This window comes from Bombina bombina, chromosome 1 (assembly GCF_027579735.1).
Source record: "Bombina bombina isolate aBomBom1 chromosome 1, aBomBom1.pri, whole genome shotgun sequence".
Classification (NCBI taxonomy): domain Eukaryota; kingdom Metazoa; phylum Chordata; class Amphibia; order Anura; family Bombinatoridae; genus Bombina; species Bombina bombina.
The window spans coordinates 31,656,974-31,674,874 of record NC_069499.1 but is presented as its reverse complement, the minus strand read 5'-3'; the positions used below and the strand labels follow the sequence as shown (position 1 = coordinate 31,674,874).

The following is a 17,901-nucleotide window of genomic DNA, read 5'->3' as shown; positions in this document are numbered from 1 at the left end:
AGCTAATAGAAGTAAATTGAAAAGTTGTTTAAAATGACATGCTCTGCCTGAATTATTAAAAAAAAACATTGTGGGATTTATGGCACTTTAGGTTTTGCAAAACAAGAAATCTATCCCCTTCGTTAAATTCAAATTGAAAGTTCATCTTAAGGGAGATATACTTTTTTGTTTGTTTTTTAAAGGGATATATGATCAAAATGTTGCCTAATCTCAAGTTCATAGACAGGGCCGTCTGTAATATTGACTGGACCCTGGGCAAACATTTTCTTGGCCCCCCACCCCCATGCAATTTCGCTCTCCACCACAACATCCCAAAAAAAACAACTAAATCTGGGCTAATCATTTTTAAAAAACAAAATGAAATAAATTGCAATATGTGAAACTGGACCTAAGCAGTACTAATAAGTAAATAAATATATAAATTCCTCCACTGTGGATTCATTTAATATTCTTTTGAATGTGATTCTGGTGTGAGGTTAGCTGGTTAAAGAGATTTAGGGCAGCCAACAGGAGCAAAGCAAGGTAAAGACTGAGGAGGAAGCATGGGGGTGCAGACAAATATAAGTTTACTGACTGGAACAGCAGAACTACTATGGGAAGCTGTAAAATCTGAGACAGAGAGAAAACAAAAACTATAAAAAATAAACCTTGCATTAATGTGTGAAGTATCAGCATAACACTATACATCAGCCACAGCAGCACATGTCACTTATTTGCTAGGAACAAGTTCTCTCTCACCCTGCACTAGACAATGCTGCATGGAGGAGGTGCGTGTGTGCACTCACTTATTCTTCCCACTGACACCTTTCTACAAAGCACTGTTCCCTTAACAAACTTCAGTTAGTTGATCTTAGGGCCACAGCAGAAAGAGCAGGGCTAAGGGAACCAGCAGACTGAATGCTGTCTGCCCAAGGCTTCATGGATACAGTTTAAGACGAGTCACACAGCCTCAAGAATGAAGAGAGTAGTGTGTGCAGCTGCACAGATGCCCAAATCCTCACATGACTGCCGCTCCAGCTTTCTGCTGCATGCGCCTACAGTCAGCCCTACCCAGAAACAATCCCCACCACCAGAGCAGTAACCTGTGGTAACCCCAGCAGGACTTTTTCGGATGCAGTGGGATTGGCTGGATGCCGAGTTAGGGCTTAGCATCCAGTGCTGCACAGTGCACATCTAAAACAGCACATGGCACTTGCTTGGCATGTCACTTGACACTGGCACGATCTGGCACAGTTTCTCACAAATTAATATAAGCAGAGAACTTTTGACTGTGACAGTATTAGGACTGACTCTGTGTGTCCCCCCATGTCACATGACATAAGCATTCTAGCATGAACCAAAAAAAATGTTTTTTAGGACTCTTGGGCCCCTCAACAAAGACTGAGCCCTGTTTCTAGATGTACATACTATAGGGACACTCAAGTCAGATTTAAACTTTCATTATTCAGATAGAGCAGCAATTTTAAAGTGAAGGTAAACTTACCCTAATGTCGACAGAGTATAGCATTTTGCTTGTAAAATAGATATGACTTTCATTCATCAATTCTAATATTTTTGTGTAGATATAAAGTTATCGCCATATAAAGCTATGCATAAATGAGTCGCAAATTCAACCCGTTTTTTTGGGGTTTTTTACCTGTCGATCACGTTTTTCTGAAACCCAATTGAAATTCTGGCCGTTAGGCGGCCGTCACTCCACGTCATCCGCCCCTTCTTTCAGCTGCGCATGCGCTATAAAATGTTTTCGCCTCAATGAAATCCATGCGTATTTGTACGAGCTATCTATTAAATATGGAACGGGGATTATCGCATGTGCATTGAAAAGCGGCAGTGGCGATTTACGCATGCGCATTGTAATCCAATATCGCGAGAACGCATCTGAGAGCGGGTGGGTCCACTGAAGACGTAACGCAATACACAATAAGGAAGTAGGGCTTGGGAGGAGTCGGATCAAAACAGTGGTGAATTATAACTATAATTTTTAATAAAACTATGGCAGAAAATGAAAAAATAACTAAGCGACTACATGAAGGGGATAATGATAAATGGTAGGTTGTCTTTAAGAAAGGCTAACTTTACCTTCACTTTAAACAATTTTCCAATTTACTTCCATTTACAAAATGTGCACAGTCTTTTTATATTTAAACCATTTGAGTCACCAGCTCCTACTGAGCATGTGCAAGAATTTACAGAATAAACGTGTATGCATTTGTGATTGGCTGATGGCTGTCACATGGTACGTGTATGCATTTGTGATTGGCTGATGGCCGTCACATGGTACAGGGGGAGTGGAAATAGACATAACTTTTAAATTTGTCAGGCGGGCTAGGAATGCCTGATTTACAGGCATATAGGACCACTATATTTCTACAGAGAATTCTGGACTTATACACCAATTCATATAATAAGCTATGGGTAACTATAGAACTAGATAGTCTTCATTCCCACAGTATTAGTGAGTTATGCTGGTCATTTATCAATACTAGGACCACTATGGTCACCACGAATCCACTTCTACTTGAAACTTTTAAAATATGGCAAGAAGCCTTAATACATTACCCTCACATTTGCTCTAAGCCATCTCCTCTTACCTCATTAACGACCAATGGAGAGTTTAGTTAAGATCTAACTACAACACGAACTTCGAATAACGAGAAACAGACGGATATACCTATACATTCTCTCATAGATAATGAACTTGTGATAAAACGAGAGACCTTAGTGTCTCAGGGATTTAGCTGCTTCACAAATTGGTACACCTATTACATAACTCATCATTTTCTTACCCAACACCCTCACTCTCGGAACATGATTAGATCCCTTACTAATTTTGAGCTTTTGTTTACTCAAAACCCAACTCCGAGACACACTATCAAAAAGATATATAGACTACTGACTCACACACAACCTGGACAGGTACTGGGATACATGGAGGCGTGGGAAAGAGATCTAGGCAAGATAATCCTTCCCCAGACTTGCTCACAGATATTTCTATGCACCATGAAGACTTCAAGCTCTTCAAGTATAGTTGAATTAAATCTCAAAATACTACATAGATGGTATTATACACCCCGCAGACTTTACAAACTCTTCCATAAATCTAGTAATAAATGCTGGAGATGTGGGCATGTGGGTAGCGATATGGCACATATGTGGTGGTGGTGCTCGACACTACAGACATTCTGGAGACAGATTATTGCAGAAATTGAGTGAATTTTAGACTTTCAATTCCCGTTAGATCCCCTAATATGGCTATTGAATAAACCACCCCCCATAAAATACAAACCATTTCTAAAATTATTCACCATAATGACGAATAGTGTTAAACTCCTCATAGCTAAAAATTGGAAAAGTAAAGACATCCCTCATAAACACATGTGGAAATTAAAAACGTCGGAATTAATATCGTTGGAAGAAAACCACTACTTACAACATAATACCATGCACATATTTGTAGAAATAACCTTACTATGGGAACACTATATTTCCACGACAAAGTAAAGATAGGAATTGAGCCCTTTAGGTATAAATATTTGGTTGACAGGGAATAGCAAGATACCATCACTCCAACAGATAAACAAACAAAACAAGTGTTTACCAATAATCCGCATCTACCGATTGTATGTTTATTCACTATTATTAAGGTTGTTGTTATTATTATAGAATATTTATTCTTTATAAATCATCTGGTTAGCCCACCACATATACTGGATCATCTTACGGACATATATAATTCGACATGTGGTGTACGTAATTGTTTTATGTTTTATGTTTTAAAAAAAAAATTAAAAAATGAATCAGCCTTTGTATATTGTAGAGGAGCTGCGTCTTTATAGAAATAAAGCTGATTTTCAAAAAAAAAATAAAAAAAAATAACTTTTAAATTTGTCAGAAACAAATCTATTCATTTCAAGTTCAGACTAAGTGCTATTAAATTGTCTTTTTATAATGCATTTGTTGATTATGCAAATCTACTGTGTTTACTGGTCCTTTAACCCTTTCATGACAGGGTCATAATGTTCTGATGTAAACAAATTGAAATCCCGCGATTGTGCACGCAATCGCGAGATTTCAATTATAGGATCAGGTCAGGGTTTTTTCCCTGCTTTGTTTGCCATGTGCTGCTGGCAGATATTTTACTCACCTCTCTTGCTGACACTGGTGCATAGTGTGTGATGCTGCTCATTTCCTGCACGCCCTTTTATGGTCAGACTGCTGTTCATCATCCGTGTGACACAGGTAGCAGTCTCAGAATTGTGATGTCATCACTTATTATTTAATGGGCCTCTGTTCAGTATGCTTTGCCCTTGCGTTGTCTCAGACCTGTTTGTGAGATTTCCTGTGTATTACCTGATTGTCTGACGTCCCTCTTGGTTCCTGATCCCTGGCTTCTTCCTGGCTCTGCTGTTCTCCTTGTTCCTGATTCTGGCTCGTCTGACTACTTGCTTTGGCTCCTGACTCTGCTCGTCTGATTACCAGCTCTAGTTTTGATTCCTGGCTTGTTATTTGACTTGTGGACTTTTTATAAATTTTTGCTATTAATAAAGGTGTGATTATTTTTGCACTTCTCATCTCAGTCTGATTCCTGGCACCCTGACATTATGCAAAGGCCATGAATCCTGATGGTGCTAATAATCCACCTTTACCTGCCATTTCCAGGATGAATGAACAGGATCACCGCTTGGATCAATTTGCACTAGCCCTGCAAACCCTGCTGACTCGCACTGCACATTTGGACCAAAGTGTTCCGCAAGTTATGGCTGCTCCTGTTATTGCTGCTGCACCTAGTCCTACCAGGAGCATGTCCGGTTCTGCACCTCTACCTCAGCAATATGGAGGTGATCCTATTCAGTGCAGAGGGTTTTTGAACCTGGTGGACATTTACTTTGAGATGTTACCTCAGACGTTTCCCTCTGACAGAACTAAATTGGGATTTCTCATCTCGTTACTCTCTGACACAGCTCTTGCCTGGGCTAATCCCTTGTGGGAGACTAATAAACCTGTGATTTCAAATTACCCTGAATTTATGGGCTCCTTTCGAAGGGTAGTTGATGTTCTGGCTCACTCCTCCTCTGCTGCTAAACGACTCATGTCCATTCAGCAAGGTACAAGATCTGTTGCTCAGTATGCTATTGAGTTCCGTACGCTTGCCGCAGAGGTAGGTTGAAACAATGAAGCCCTTGTTGCCGCCTTCTTTCATGGGCTCTCTGATGCAATTAAAGATGAAGTTGCTGCCAGAGATTTGGTGTCTTTTATCATCTGAGTCTGGCGTCAGACTCAGAGAGAGGCCCTCTTTCAAGGAGCGCTTGCGGAAGCCTCCTGTTCCGTTGTCTCCTACGTGTTCATTCCTCCTGGTCCCGAGTCACCAGGTACTGCTAAGCCGATTCAGTTGGGATTCACGCGTCTCTCCGCGGCTGAGAGGGCCTTTAGGAGGAGGGAGGGGCTCTGCCTCTATTGTGGGTTACTACACGGCCAGGAAAAAAATGCTCACACCTAAGGTCCTGTCGGGGGCAGACCTTGGGTGGTTTATCCTCTTCCCCGGAACCGCTAAAGGAGAAACCTTTGGTCTCGGTTGTCCTTTCCTAGATGGACACCTCCATAGTCACCCAGGCTCTTGTTGACTCCGGTGCTGTGGGCTATTTCATTAACAGTGCTTTTGCATCAAAGCACTCCATTCCAGTTTTGCCTCGGTCTGTAACGCTTGCTATTGAGGCCATTGATGGCAAGTCCCTTCAGCCCGCACTCGTTACTCACAAGACCGCTCTGTTATCCATGGCTGTTGGGGCTCTCCATTTTGAAACCCTCCAGGTCCAGGTGATAAATTGTCAGCATTTTCTAGTTGTTCTGGGTTATCCCTGGCTCCAAAAGTACAATCCCAGTCTTGACTGGCGCAGGTCTGAAATTTTTTTGTGGTCTCTGCAATGTATTTCCACTTGTCTTCGGATACCAGTTAGTCTTGTGCACTTCTTTGGTATCTAAATTGCCAGAGGAGTACCGAGAGTTCCTAGACATTTTTGACAAGGTGCGTTCCGGTACATTGCCGCCTCACCGGTCTTAAGATTGTGCCATAGACCGGCAACCCCAGAGCCATTCCTCCTTGGGGCCAGGTTTACCATCTCTCTCTGTTGCGGATAATTGTGCTATGGTGGAGTATGTTTCCGATTCTCTGTCGCGGGGGATAATCCGCAAATCCTGCTCTCCTGCAGGGGCTTGCTTCTTCTTTGTAAAGAAAAACGGTGGCGAGTTAAGACCATGCATCGATTATAGGGGTCTTAATCGTCTTACCATTAAGAATGCTTACCCTATTCCACTCATTACGGAACTTTTTGACCGCCTCAAGGGAGCTACGGTATTTTCTAAACTTGATTTGAGAGGAGCGTACAATCTCGTTAGTATCATGGAGGGCCACGAATGGAAAACAGCATTTAACACCAGGAACGGGCATTATGAGTATCTTGTAATGCCCTTTGGCCTATGTAATACTCCTGCTGTTTTCCAGGAATTTATTAATGATGTCCTACAAGATATGTTGCAACAGTGTGTTGTGCATTTAGACGACATCCTCATACACTCACCCACGCTTGAGTCTCATCTTTCTGATGTTACATGGGTTTTTCAGAGACTACATGAGAATGGCCTGATTTGTAAACTCGAGAAATGTGAGTTCCATCAGACTCAAGTAATCTTCCTAGGTTATGTTATCTCCGTTGCAGGGTTCTCCATGGATCCTGGCAAGTTGTCTGCAGTTCTGCAGTGGCCTCGCCCAGTTGGTCTTCGGTCTATTCAACGTTTTTTGGGGTTCGCCAATTGCTATAGAAAGTTTATTAAAAACTTTTCTTCCTTGGCAAACCTATCACAGACATGACCCGTAAAGAGAATGATCCATTCCATTGGTCACCTACTGCCATTAAGGACTTTGATAGTCTTAAGCCTTTGCTGCCGCTCCAGATCTGGCTCATCCTAACTCTGCCCTGACTTTCGTACTTGAGGTCGATGCGTCTGAGACTGGAGTGGTTGCCCTCTTCTCTCCTTGCATCCATGCGGTTTCTTCTCTAAGAAATTGTCTCCAGCGAAGTGCAATTATGAAATTGGCGACAGGGAATTACTGGCCATAATTTTGGCACTCAAGGAATGATGGCATCTTCTCGAGGGTACTAGCGTACCAGTGCTCATTCTTACTGACCACAAGAATTTAACTTATCTATCTGAAGCAAAACGTTTGTCGCCCCGACAGGCCAGATGGGCGCTGTTTTTGTCTCGGTTTAATTATGTGGTCTCCTACCTGCCTGGTAGTAAGAATGTTAAGGCTGATGCCCTCTCTCGACAATTTTCAACTCTGTCCAAGGAGGTGTCTGTACCTACTCCAGTTATACCTCCTGACCATGTTTTGGCTACCATACGTACTAATTTGACTTCTCCCTTGGGGGAGGAGATCCTGGCTGCATGAACCAATGCACCTACTGAGAAACCTAGTGGTAAGTGTTTTGTTCCTGAGAATCTTCAAACTAAACTTTTGCAAACTTACCACTATCCTAAAGCCGCAGGTTACCCAGGCAAGAACCAAATTATTTGGTCTGTCACTCGACAATTCTGATGGCCAGGTCTTCGTTCTGATGTTGCTGCGTATGTTGCCTCCTGCTCAGTTTGTGCACAGAATAAGACTCCTCAACGTCTTCCTGTGGGTCTTCTTCAACCTATTGCTAATGGTGAGCGTCCTTGGACACATCTTTCCATGGACTTCATTGTCGAGCTCCCTGTTTCCAATGGCAATACTGTTATCCTTATTGTGGTTGACTGTTTTTCTAAAATGTTACATTGCATTCCCTTGAAGAAGCTGCCTACCGCTCAGGAGCTTGCTTCAATTTTTGCCCGGGAGGTCTTCCGTTTACATGGGTTACCCAAGGAGATAGTGTCAGACCGATGTAGCCAGTTTGTCTCCAAATGTTGGCGTTCCTTTTGTGCTCAAATGGGGATCCAGCTTTCCTTCTCCTCTGCATATCGCCCTCAATACAATGGGGCTGTGGAACGGTCTAATCAAGCTCTGGAACAGTTCCTCAGTTGCTATGTCTCAGATCACCACAATAATTGGTCTGAACTGTTACCTTAGGCAGAGTTTGCTTGTAATAGTGCTATTAATTCTTCCTCCAAGTTATCTCCATTCATGGCGAATTTTGGGTTTCAACCGTCCTTGTTGCCCGATTCATTCATGTCTCAGGGTATTCTGGCTTTGGAGGAGCATCTCCAGCAGCTCCGTTCTACGTGGTGCAGATTCAGGATTGCCTTCATTGTTCTATGCAGCGCCAAAAATTCCAGGCTGATCATAGGCGTCTGCCCACGCCTTCCTACCAGGTTGGTGAGAGGGTTTGGCTGTCCTCCCGCAACTTGAACCTTTGTGTGCCTTCCAATAAACTGGCTCCCCGTTATGTTGGTCCTTTTTGAATACTCCTACGGGTCAATCCTGTGGCCTACGCTCTTGACCTTCCTTCTGCAATGCGCATCTCCAATGTTTCTCCTGTCTCTCTCTTGAAACCATTGGTTTGTAATCGGTTTACGACTGTGTTGCCTCGTGCCCATCCTATCTTTGTTGACAACCATGAAAAATATGAGGTCAGCAGCATTATTGACTCTCGTATGTCCAGGGGCCGCGTACAGTATTTGGTTCACTGAAGGGGCTACGGTCCGGAGGAGCGTTCATGGGTTCCCTCCTCTGATGTTCATGCTCCTGCCCTCCTCTGTGCCTTCCATGCCTGTTTCCCCAATAAGCCTTTTGTCCTCCCGCGGGGGAGGGGTCGTTGAGGGGAGGGTACTGTGAGGGATTTTTTCCCCTGCTTTGTTTGCCATGTGCTGCTGGCAGCTATTTTACTCACCCCTCTTGCTGACTCTGGGGCATAGTGTGTGATGCTGCTCATTTCCTGCACGCCCTTTTATGGTCAGACTGCTGTTCATCATCCGTGTGAGACAGGTAGCAGTCTCAGAATTGTGATGTCATCACTTATTATTTAAAGGGCCTCTGTTCAGTATGCTTTGCCCTTGCGTTGTCTCAGACCTGTTTGTGAGAGTTCCTGTGTATTACCTGATTGTCTGATATCCCTCCTGGTTCCTGATTCCTGGCTTGTTCCTGACTCTGCTGTTCTCCTTGTTCCTGATTCAGGCTCGTCTGACTATTCGCTTTGGCTCCTGACTCGGCTCGTCTTACTACCAGCTCTGGTTTTGACTCCTGGCTTGTTATTTGACTTGTGGACTTTTTATTATTTTTTGCTATTAATAAAGGTGTGATTATTTTTGCACTTCTCGTCTCAGTCTGATTCCTGGCACCCTGACAGTCAGAGGGGCATCTCTATGATGCTAGGCACGCCCTACAGACCGCGATCACATCTAGGAAGCACCGTTGGCTTCAGGACAGCCAAATGGCTATGATGTAATTCGTCTTAATGGCACTAAAACCCAGCACCGTTTGGACAGAATACAACGCCATAACGGCAGTTAAAGGTTATAAAAACAGGGTAGCTTATATGTATATTTAAATCATTGTTTTTATAAATGCACAGTGTACAGTATCCCACAAAAGTGAGCACACCCCTCACATTTTTGTTAATATTTTATTATATCTTTTCATGTAACAACACTGAAGAAATTACACTTTGCTACAATGTAAAGTAGTTAGTGTACGGCCTGTATAACAGTGTAAAAATGCTGTCACCTCAAAATAACTCAACACACAGCCATTAATGTCTAAACCGTTGGCAACAAAAGTGAGTACACTCCTTAGTGGAAATGTCCAAATTGGACCCAATTAGCCAGTTTCCCTCCCCGGTGTGATGTGACTTGTTAGTGTTACAAGGTCTCGGGTGTGAATGGGGAGCAGGTGTGTTAAATTTGGTGTTATCGCTCTCACACTGGTCACTGGAAGTTTAACATGGCACCTCATGGCAAAGAACTCTCTGAGGATCTGAAAAAAAAGAATTGTTAACCATACAACGGGTTCACAAAACAGGTTCCACTCAGAACAGGCCTTGCCATGGTCGACCAAAGAAGTTGAGTGCATGTGCTCAGCCTCATATCCAGAGGTTGTCTTTGGGAAATAGACGTATGAGTGCTGCCAGCTTTGCTGCAGTGGTTGAAGGGTCAGCCTGTCAGTGCTCAGACCATACGCTGCACACTGCATCAAATTGGTTTGCATGGCTGTCATCCCAGAAGGAAGCCTCTTCTAAAGATGATGCACAAGAAAGCCTGCAAACAGTTTACTTAAGAAAAGCAGACTAAGGACATGGGTTACTGGAACCATGTTCTGTGGTCCGATAAGACCAAGATAAACTTGTTTGGTTCAGATGGTGGCAAGCGTGTGTGGCGGCAACCAGATGAGGAGTACAAAGACAAGTGTGTCTTGCCTTCAGTCAAGAATGGGGGTGGGAGTGTCATGGTCTGGGCCTGCATGAGTGCTGCCGGGACTTGGGAGCTACAGTTCATTGAGGGAACCATGAATGTCAACATGTACTGTGACATACTGAAGCAGTGCATGATCCCCTCCCTTCAGAGACTGGGCCGCAGGGCAGTATTCCAACATAACCCCAAACACACCTCCAAGACGACCACTGCCTTGCTAAAGAAGCTGAGGGTAAAGGTGATGGATTGGCCAAGCATGTCTCCAGACCTAAACCCTATTGAGCATCTGTGGGGCATCCGCAAACGGAAGGTAGGGGAGTGCAAGGTCTCTAATATCCACCAGCTCCATGATGTCGTCATGGAGGAGTAGAAGAGGACTCCAGTGGCAACTTGTGAAGCTCTGGCGAACTTCATGCCCAAGAGGGTTAAAGGGACACTGAACCCACGTTTTTTCTTTTGTGATTCAGATAGAGCAGCAATTTTAAGCAACTTTGTAATTTACTCCTATTATCAATTTTTCTTCATTCTCTTGCTATCTTTATTTAAAAAGGCATCTAAGCTTTTTTTTTGTTTCACTTTTTTATTGGTGGATGAATTTATCCACCAATCAGCAAAAAAAAAAACAGGTTGTTCACAAGAAATGGGCCGGCATCTAAACATTCTTGCTTTTTAAATAAAGATACCAAGAGAATGAAGACAATTTGATTATAGGAGTAAATTAGAAAGTTGCTTAAAATTGCATGCTCTATCTGAATCACGAAAGAAGAAGAAAATTGGGTTCAGTGTCCCTTTAAGGCAGTGCTGGAAAATAACGGTGGCCACACAAAATATTGAAACTTTGGGCCCAAAATGGGCATTTCCACTTAGGGGTGCACTCACTTTTGTTGCCAACGGTTTAGACATTAATGGCTATTTGTTGAGTTATTTTGAGGGGACAGCAAATTTACACTGTTATTCAGGCTGTACACTCACAACTTTACATTGTAGCAAAGTGACATTTCTTCAGATATAATAAATATTTACACAAATATGAGGGGTCACTTTTGTGGGATGCTGTATATCAGTTGTGCAAACAAAATATTTTTAACTGCATTTAAACATTTTGTCAGCAAAATCGTTATTGATATGTAATTGTTATAACCTTAAATCATATGTTTATCTTATCTCCTCTGCTGTGGCCAGTTAGAGACAGATATTAATGAGCCCCTGCAATAATCATTGTGTAGCATGTTGTAGCTGTATGATTTGGGGCCCTGTAGGATGCACTAGAGCCTCTTTACATTTAACTGTATTATAGGAATGAATGATAATTAAAGGAGCAATAAATACAGTATAACTGAATAACTGACAAATACACAATAAAAATACAATCCAGTAGCACTTACTTTGAATTTTAAATGAGGAGTAGAATATTTTCTGGCCAATTTCAAAGTTAATCCAATTGTCCCTCCCCCTATATCATAAACTACATATACTATACACTTTTACACATGCTCAGTAGGAGCTGGAGCCTCAGAAAGTGTGCATATAAAATAATGTGCACATTGTGATAATGGAAGTATATTTCAAAGGTTTTGTTTTTTTAAACAGCACGCTTTATCTGAACCATGAAACTTTAGTTTTAGTGGCCCTTTAATAAAATATATACAAACAGACTTTTACTTTTTTCTAATTTCTACATTTTACTAAATTTATATGATAGCTGTAATTTCATGACATACAATGAGAATATCATGAAGTCTAGATGTATAAACAAGGAATATCCTGCATTGTGTGTCACTCAAAGCTTTTATAGTTGTGCTCATGATCAAATAATGATATTGTGAGCATTATGGTATTTTATTTTCTATCTGTGACTGCAACATATTTGGAAGTGTTTTCTAGGGACACTTTACATAGGTGCGGTCAAGTAAACACCCACCAACATCTCATGTAAGGAGGTGCACTAGTCACTAATTTTCTATAATATTGTTCTGCTGTTCTAATATGAAATGCAGTAGATATATACATCTCATGCAAAGCCCATGTCCAGGACAGATTGTTATATTGTAGGACAGACACATGGGACTCGAATGCCCCATGATAGTTGAGATTGTCCTAAGTTAACTGGGACAGTTGACAAGTATGTCTTAATTCTGTTCCTCACCCCAGCAACCAAGACTGTGATATCTCAGGATACTCTTAACAAGCTGCAGGAGGCTTATTGAGTTGCAACCTCATGTCTCTTCATGTGGACTGTAAGCGTTGTAGGGAACAAGGCTTGTGTAATCCCTCTGCGTTCCCCATCTTGTTTTATGCCATTTATAGTGCTGCCTAATCTGTAGGTACATTATACATAAACATACTAATCCAGATCACTGCAGTTTATCCCGTCACATATAGCACATACAGACTGTCACAGATACCAGGCTGCCAGGACAACCCCTTCCCCTATTTGTATTGGTTTTCCTCCAGTCCCCCTTTCTTTGTTACCGTGATAGAACTTTGTCTTGAAAGAGCAGTTCGCTACCCAGTTTTGCCCCTACCTGCCTTGGCGAGTCCCAGCCAGAGTCTTATGGAGCTATTCGCCGGCTGGGATCGCTGGAGATTCCCGCTGAACCTTAACCTAGGTCGCTCCAGAAGCCCTTTGCTCCAGAGCTCCGCTCTTCTGGGGACTTGTCATGCCTTTGATGGCCATCAAAGACATGGGTTGGAGTGATTACTAAGAGGGAGCTCACTTGGGAACCTGGGGTTTCTGACACCAAAACCAATGGTACCCTGGAATAGTCGCCGCTCACTCGGGATCACTCAAAACTATGACCTAGTGATTGAGGGATCTCTATGTGCCTATGGCTCCTACGGAGGAACCAGCCTGTCTGGAGGGGGCAGGTCTCTCTTGATCAGATAAGGATCTTATCAGATGGCAGTTGTTTATATAAGCTGTGTGTTTGTCTCAATAAAGCCTGATCGTGTTTCACCTTAATACTGGTTTTGTCTGGTTATTCGGGTGGGCTTCTTGCTATAATCACTTTCCAGCTATTCAGCTACAGGTTCCAGGGTGAAGAAGGTCCTTTTGGCGGAGATACCCAGTCGGGGTATCCAGAGTCCGTCACATCTGGTTGGCAGCGGTGGGATGTTTCCTTCTACCTGGAAAATTCAAACCACCACCAGGACCTCTTCAGATAGAGCAGTGATACGCCGGCTTAAAGAAGTACCCTTAAAGACTTGCTGGAAGCTCATAGACAAGTAGCTAGCAACAAATCGAAGGCAGCGATCATCACCGAGCCAGTGATCATGCCAGTGAGCCCTCAACAAAGGGGGACTGGTGGAAAACATCACAATCCAAATAGGGGAAGTGGTTGTCCTGGCAGCCTGGTATCCATGACACAGACTTTTTGCAAATAAGAAAGGGTGGTGGTTTCAGGGCAGCCCTTTGCCTTTTATGGCAGAATTTCATATTAACACAGTTGTGTTAACATTAAGTATGAAACACATGAACCCATAATAACACTGATGTTGTAGTTCACACGGCACCACCATGTAAACTAGAGGGGGAGACAGCCTGGGGAGCACACACGCTGGGTGCACCGCTATTGTTTTATCAATTGGCTACCATTTTCTGTCCCCCACCCCCGGGTCTTGCAAAACAGCAATTGCACAACAAACTAGCTCACTCTCTGTTTTACCTCAACCCATGATAGTTAACAAAAGGGCCTTGTGTTTCTTTTCCCTTAAAAGGAATGTGTGTTTTTTTTTCATTCTTTTCCTGGTTGGACAAGTGATTTGTGTACAATGTGCACCCTCCCTTACACAGCACACATAATAAATATTAATAACAGTCTGCACAATAAATAAGCTTTGTATCAGGTATAGGGATGTACAACACACAAGTGATGTCAGCTATGTGTCACAAACTACTTTACAGTGTATTTCCATTGTTTGTTTTGTCAACTTGTCTTGTAACTCAGAGAAGCTGGAGTGTATCCCACAGACTTCAGAAGATTGTACCTACCACATGCAACACAGTGATTGCTTGATCACTGCAGTAATTCAAGGGGCTTTTCAAGGGGTGTACTTCAGGACTGCAAATATTGCTTACAAAAAAGTATTTATTTATGTAATCGAGTGATTAGTTGCTCATATAGGTTTGATGTCCCTTTAAAATGATCCCTCTGTATACACAATGGGAACATTACTAGTAACATTTGTATATTCCTTTAATTTATAGGAAGTTTTTGGTTTGTTTTTATGAATGAGAGCACAGAAAGTTTTTTATGTCACTTTATACCCTAACTAATAACTGTGTTTCCCTACTCCCATAGGACAGACTATTCTTTGTCATGGAATTTGTTAATGGCGGAGACCTCATGTTCCACATCCAGAAGTCTCGGCGGTTTGAGGAAGCGCGTGCCTGCTTCTACAGCGCTGAGATTACGTCTGCACTCATGTTTCTTCACGATAACGGAGTCATTTACAGGTGAGCCCATAAGTCTGTGTACGTATGATGTTGTTATACAGGTCATAGGGCTCTGTTCTGCTCAGGTACTGGTGCTGTGTGACTGGGCTCTGTTCTGCTCAGGTACTGATGCTGTGTGACTGGGCTCTGTTCTGCTCAGGTACTGGTGCTGTGTGACTGGGCTCTGTCCTCCTCAGTTACTGGTGCTGTGTGACTGGGCTCTGTCCTCCTCAGTTACTGGTGCTGTGTGACTGGGCTCTGTTCTGCTCAGTTACTGGTGCTGTGTGACTGGGCTCTGTTCTGCTCAGTTACTGGTGCTGTGTGACTGGGCTCTGTTCTGCTCAGTTACTGGTGCTGTGTGACTGGGCTCTGTTCTGCTCAGTTACTGGTGCTGTGTGACTGGGCTCTGTTCTACTCAGTTACTGGTGCTGTGTGACTGGGCTCTGTCCTCCTCAGTTACTGGTGCTGTGTGACTGGGCTCTGTCCTCAGTTACTGGTGCTGTGTGACTGGGCTCTGTTCTGCTCAGGTACTGGTGCTGTGTGATTGGGCTCTGATCTGCTCAGTTACTGGTGCTGTGTGACTGGGCTCTGTCCTCCTCATTTACTGGTGCTGTGTGACTGGGCTCTGTTCTGCTCAGTTACTGGTGCTGTGTGACTGAACTCTGTTCTGCTCAGTTACTGGTGCTGTGTGACTGGGTTCTGTTCTGCTCAGTTACTGGTGCTGTGTGACTGGGCTCTGTTCTGCTCAGTTACTGGTGCTGTGTGACTGGGCTCTGATCTGTTCAGTTACTGGGGCTGTGTGACTGGGCTCTGTCCTCAGTTACTGGTGCTGTGTGACTGGGCTCTGTTCTGCTCAGTTACTGGGGCTGTGTGACTGGGCTCTGTTCTGCTCAGTTACTGGTGCTGTGTGACTGGGCTCTGTTCTGCTCAGTTACTGGTGCAGTGTGACTGGGCTCTGTCCTCCTCAGTTACTGGTGCTGTGTGACTGGGCTCGGTTCTGCTCAGTTACTGGTGCTGTGTGACTAGGCTCTGTCCTCCTCAGTTACTGGTGCTGTGTGACTGGGCTCTGTTCTGCTCAGTTACTGGTGCTGTGTGACTGGGCTCTGTTCTGCTCAGTTACTGGTGCTGTGTGACTGGGCTCTGTTCTGCTCAGTTACTGGTGCTGTGTGACTGGGCTCTGTTCTGCTCAGTTACTGGTGCTGTGTGACTGGGCTCTGTTCTGCTCAGTTACTGGTGCTGTGTGACTGGGCTCTGTTCTGCTCAGTTACTGGTGCTGTGTGACTGGGCTCTGTTCTGCTCAGTTACTGGTGCTGTGTGACTGGGCTCTGTTCTGCTCAGTTACTGGTGCTGTGTGACTGGGCTCTGTTCTGCTCAGTTACTGGTGCTGTGTGACTAGGCTCTGTCCTCCTCAGTTACTGGTGCTGTGTGACTGGGCTCTGTTCTCCTCAGTTACTGGTGCTGTGTGACTGGGCTCTGTTCTCCTCAGTTACTGGTGCTGTGTGACTGGGCTCTGTTCTGCTCAGGTACTGGTGCTGTGTGACTGGGCTCTGTTCTGCTCGGTTACTGGTGCTGTGTGACTGTTCTGCTCAGGTACTGGTGCTGTGTGACTGGGCTCTGTCCTCCTCAGTTACTGGTGCTGTGTGACTGGGCTCTGTCCTCAGTTACTGGTGCTGTGTGACTGGGCTCTGTTCTGCTCAGTTACTGATGCTGTGTGACTGGGCTCTTTCCTCCTCAGTTACTGGTGCTGTGTGACTAGGCTCTGTCCTCCTCAATTACTGGTGCTGTGTGACTGGGCTCTGTCCTCCTCAGTTACTGGTGCTGTGTGACTAGGCACTGTCCTCCTCAGTTACTGGTGCTGTGTGACTGGGCTCTGTTCTTCTCAGTTACTGGTGCTGTGTGACTGGGCTCTGTTCTGCTCAGTTACTGGTGCTGTGTGACTGGGCTCTGTCCTCCTCAGTTACTGGTGCTGTGTGACTAGGCACTGTCCTCCTCAGTTACTGGTGCTGTGTGACTGGGCTCTGTCCTCAGTTACTGGTGCTGTGTGACTGGGCTCTGTTCTGCTCAGGTACTGGTGCTGTGTGACTGGGCTCTATTCTGCTCAGTTACTGGTGCTGTGTGACTGGGCTCTGTCCTCCTCAGTTACTGGTGCTGTGTGACTGGGCTCTGTCCTCCTCAGTTACTGGTGCTGTGTGACTGGGCTCTGTTCTGCTCAGGTACTGGTGCTGTGCGACTGGGCTCTGTTCTGCTCAGTTACTGGTGCTGTGCGACTGGGCTCTGTTCTGCTCAGTTACTGGTGCTGTGTGACTGGGCTCTGTTCTGCTCAGGTACTGGTGCTGTGTGACTGGGCTCTGTTCTGCTCATGTACTGGTGCTGTGTGACTGGGCTCTGTTCTGCTCAGGTACTGGTGCTGTGTGACTGGGCTCTGTTCTGCTCAGGTACTGGTGCTGTGTGACTGGGCTCTGTTCTGCTCAGGTACTGGTGCTGTGTGACTGGGCTCTGTTCTGCTCAGGTACTGGTGCTGTGTGACTGGGCTGTGTTCTCCTCAGTTACTGGTGCTGTGTGACTGGGCTCTGTTCTGTTCAGGTACTGGTGCTGTGTGACTAGGCTCTGTTCTCCTCAGTTACTGGTGCTGTGTGACTGGGCTCTGTTCTGCTCAGGTACTGGTACTGTGTGACTAGGCTCTGTCCTCCTCAGTTACTGGTGCTGTGTGACTGGGCTCTGTTCTGCTCAGGTACTGGTGCTGTGTGACTAGGCTCTGTCCTCCTCAGTTACTGGTGCTGTGTGACTGGGCTCTGTTCTGCTCAGTTACTGGTGCTGTGTGACTGGGCTCTGTTCTGCTCAGTTACTGGTGCTGTGTCACTGGGCTCTGTTCTGCTCAGTTACTGGTGCTGTGTGACTAGGCTCTGTCCTCCTCAGTTACTGGTGCTGTGTGACTGGGCTCTGTCCTCCTCAGTTACTGGTGCTGTGTGACTGGGCTCTGTTCTGCTCAGTTACTGGTGCTGTGTGACTGGGCTCTGTTCTGCTCAGTTACTGGTGCTGTGTGACTGGGCTCTGTTCTGCTCAGTTACTGGTGCTGTGTGACT

General features: G+C 44.6%; 1 protein-coding gene across 1 annotated transcript in view; it reads left to right on the top strand.

The window, feature by feature from the left end:
* Positions 1-17,901, top strand: part of PRKCH (protein kinase C eta) — a 476,631-nt gene that overhangs the window by 314,643 nt on the left and 144,087 nt on the right. Inside the window, exon 10 of the mRNA XM_053697294.1 lies at positions 14,685-14,839. Coding sequence (XP_053553269.1) covers positions 14,685-14,839 — 155 coding nt within the window. The remainder of the gene's footprint in view (positions 1-14,684; positions 14,840-17,901) is intronic.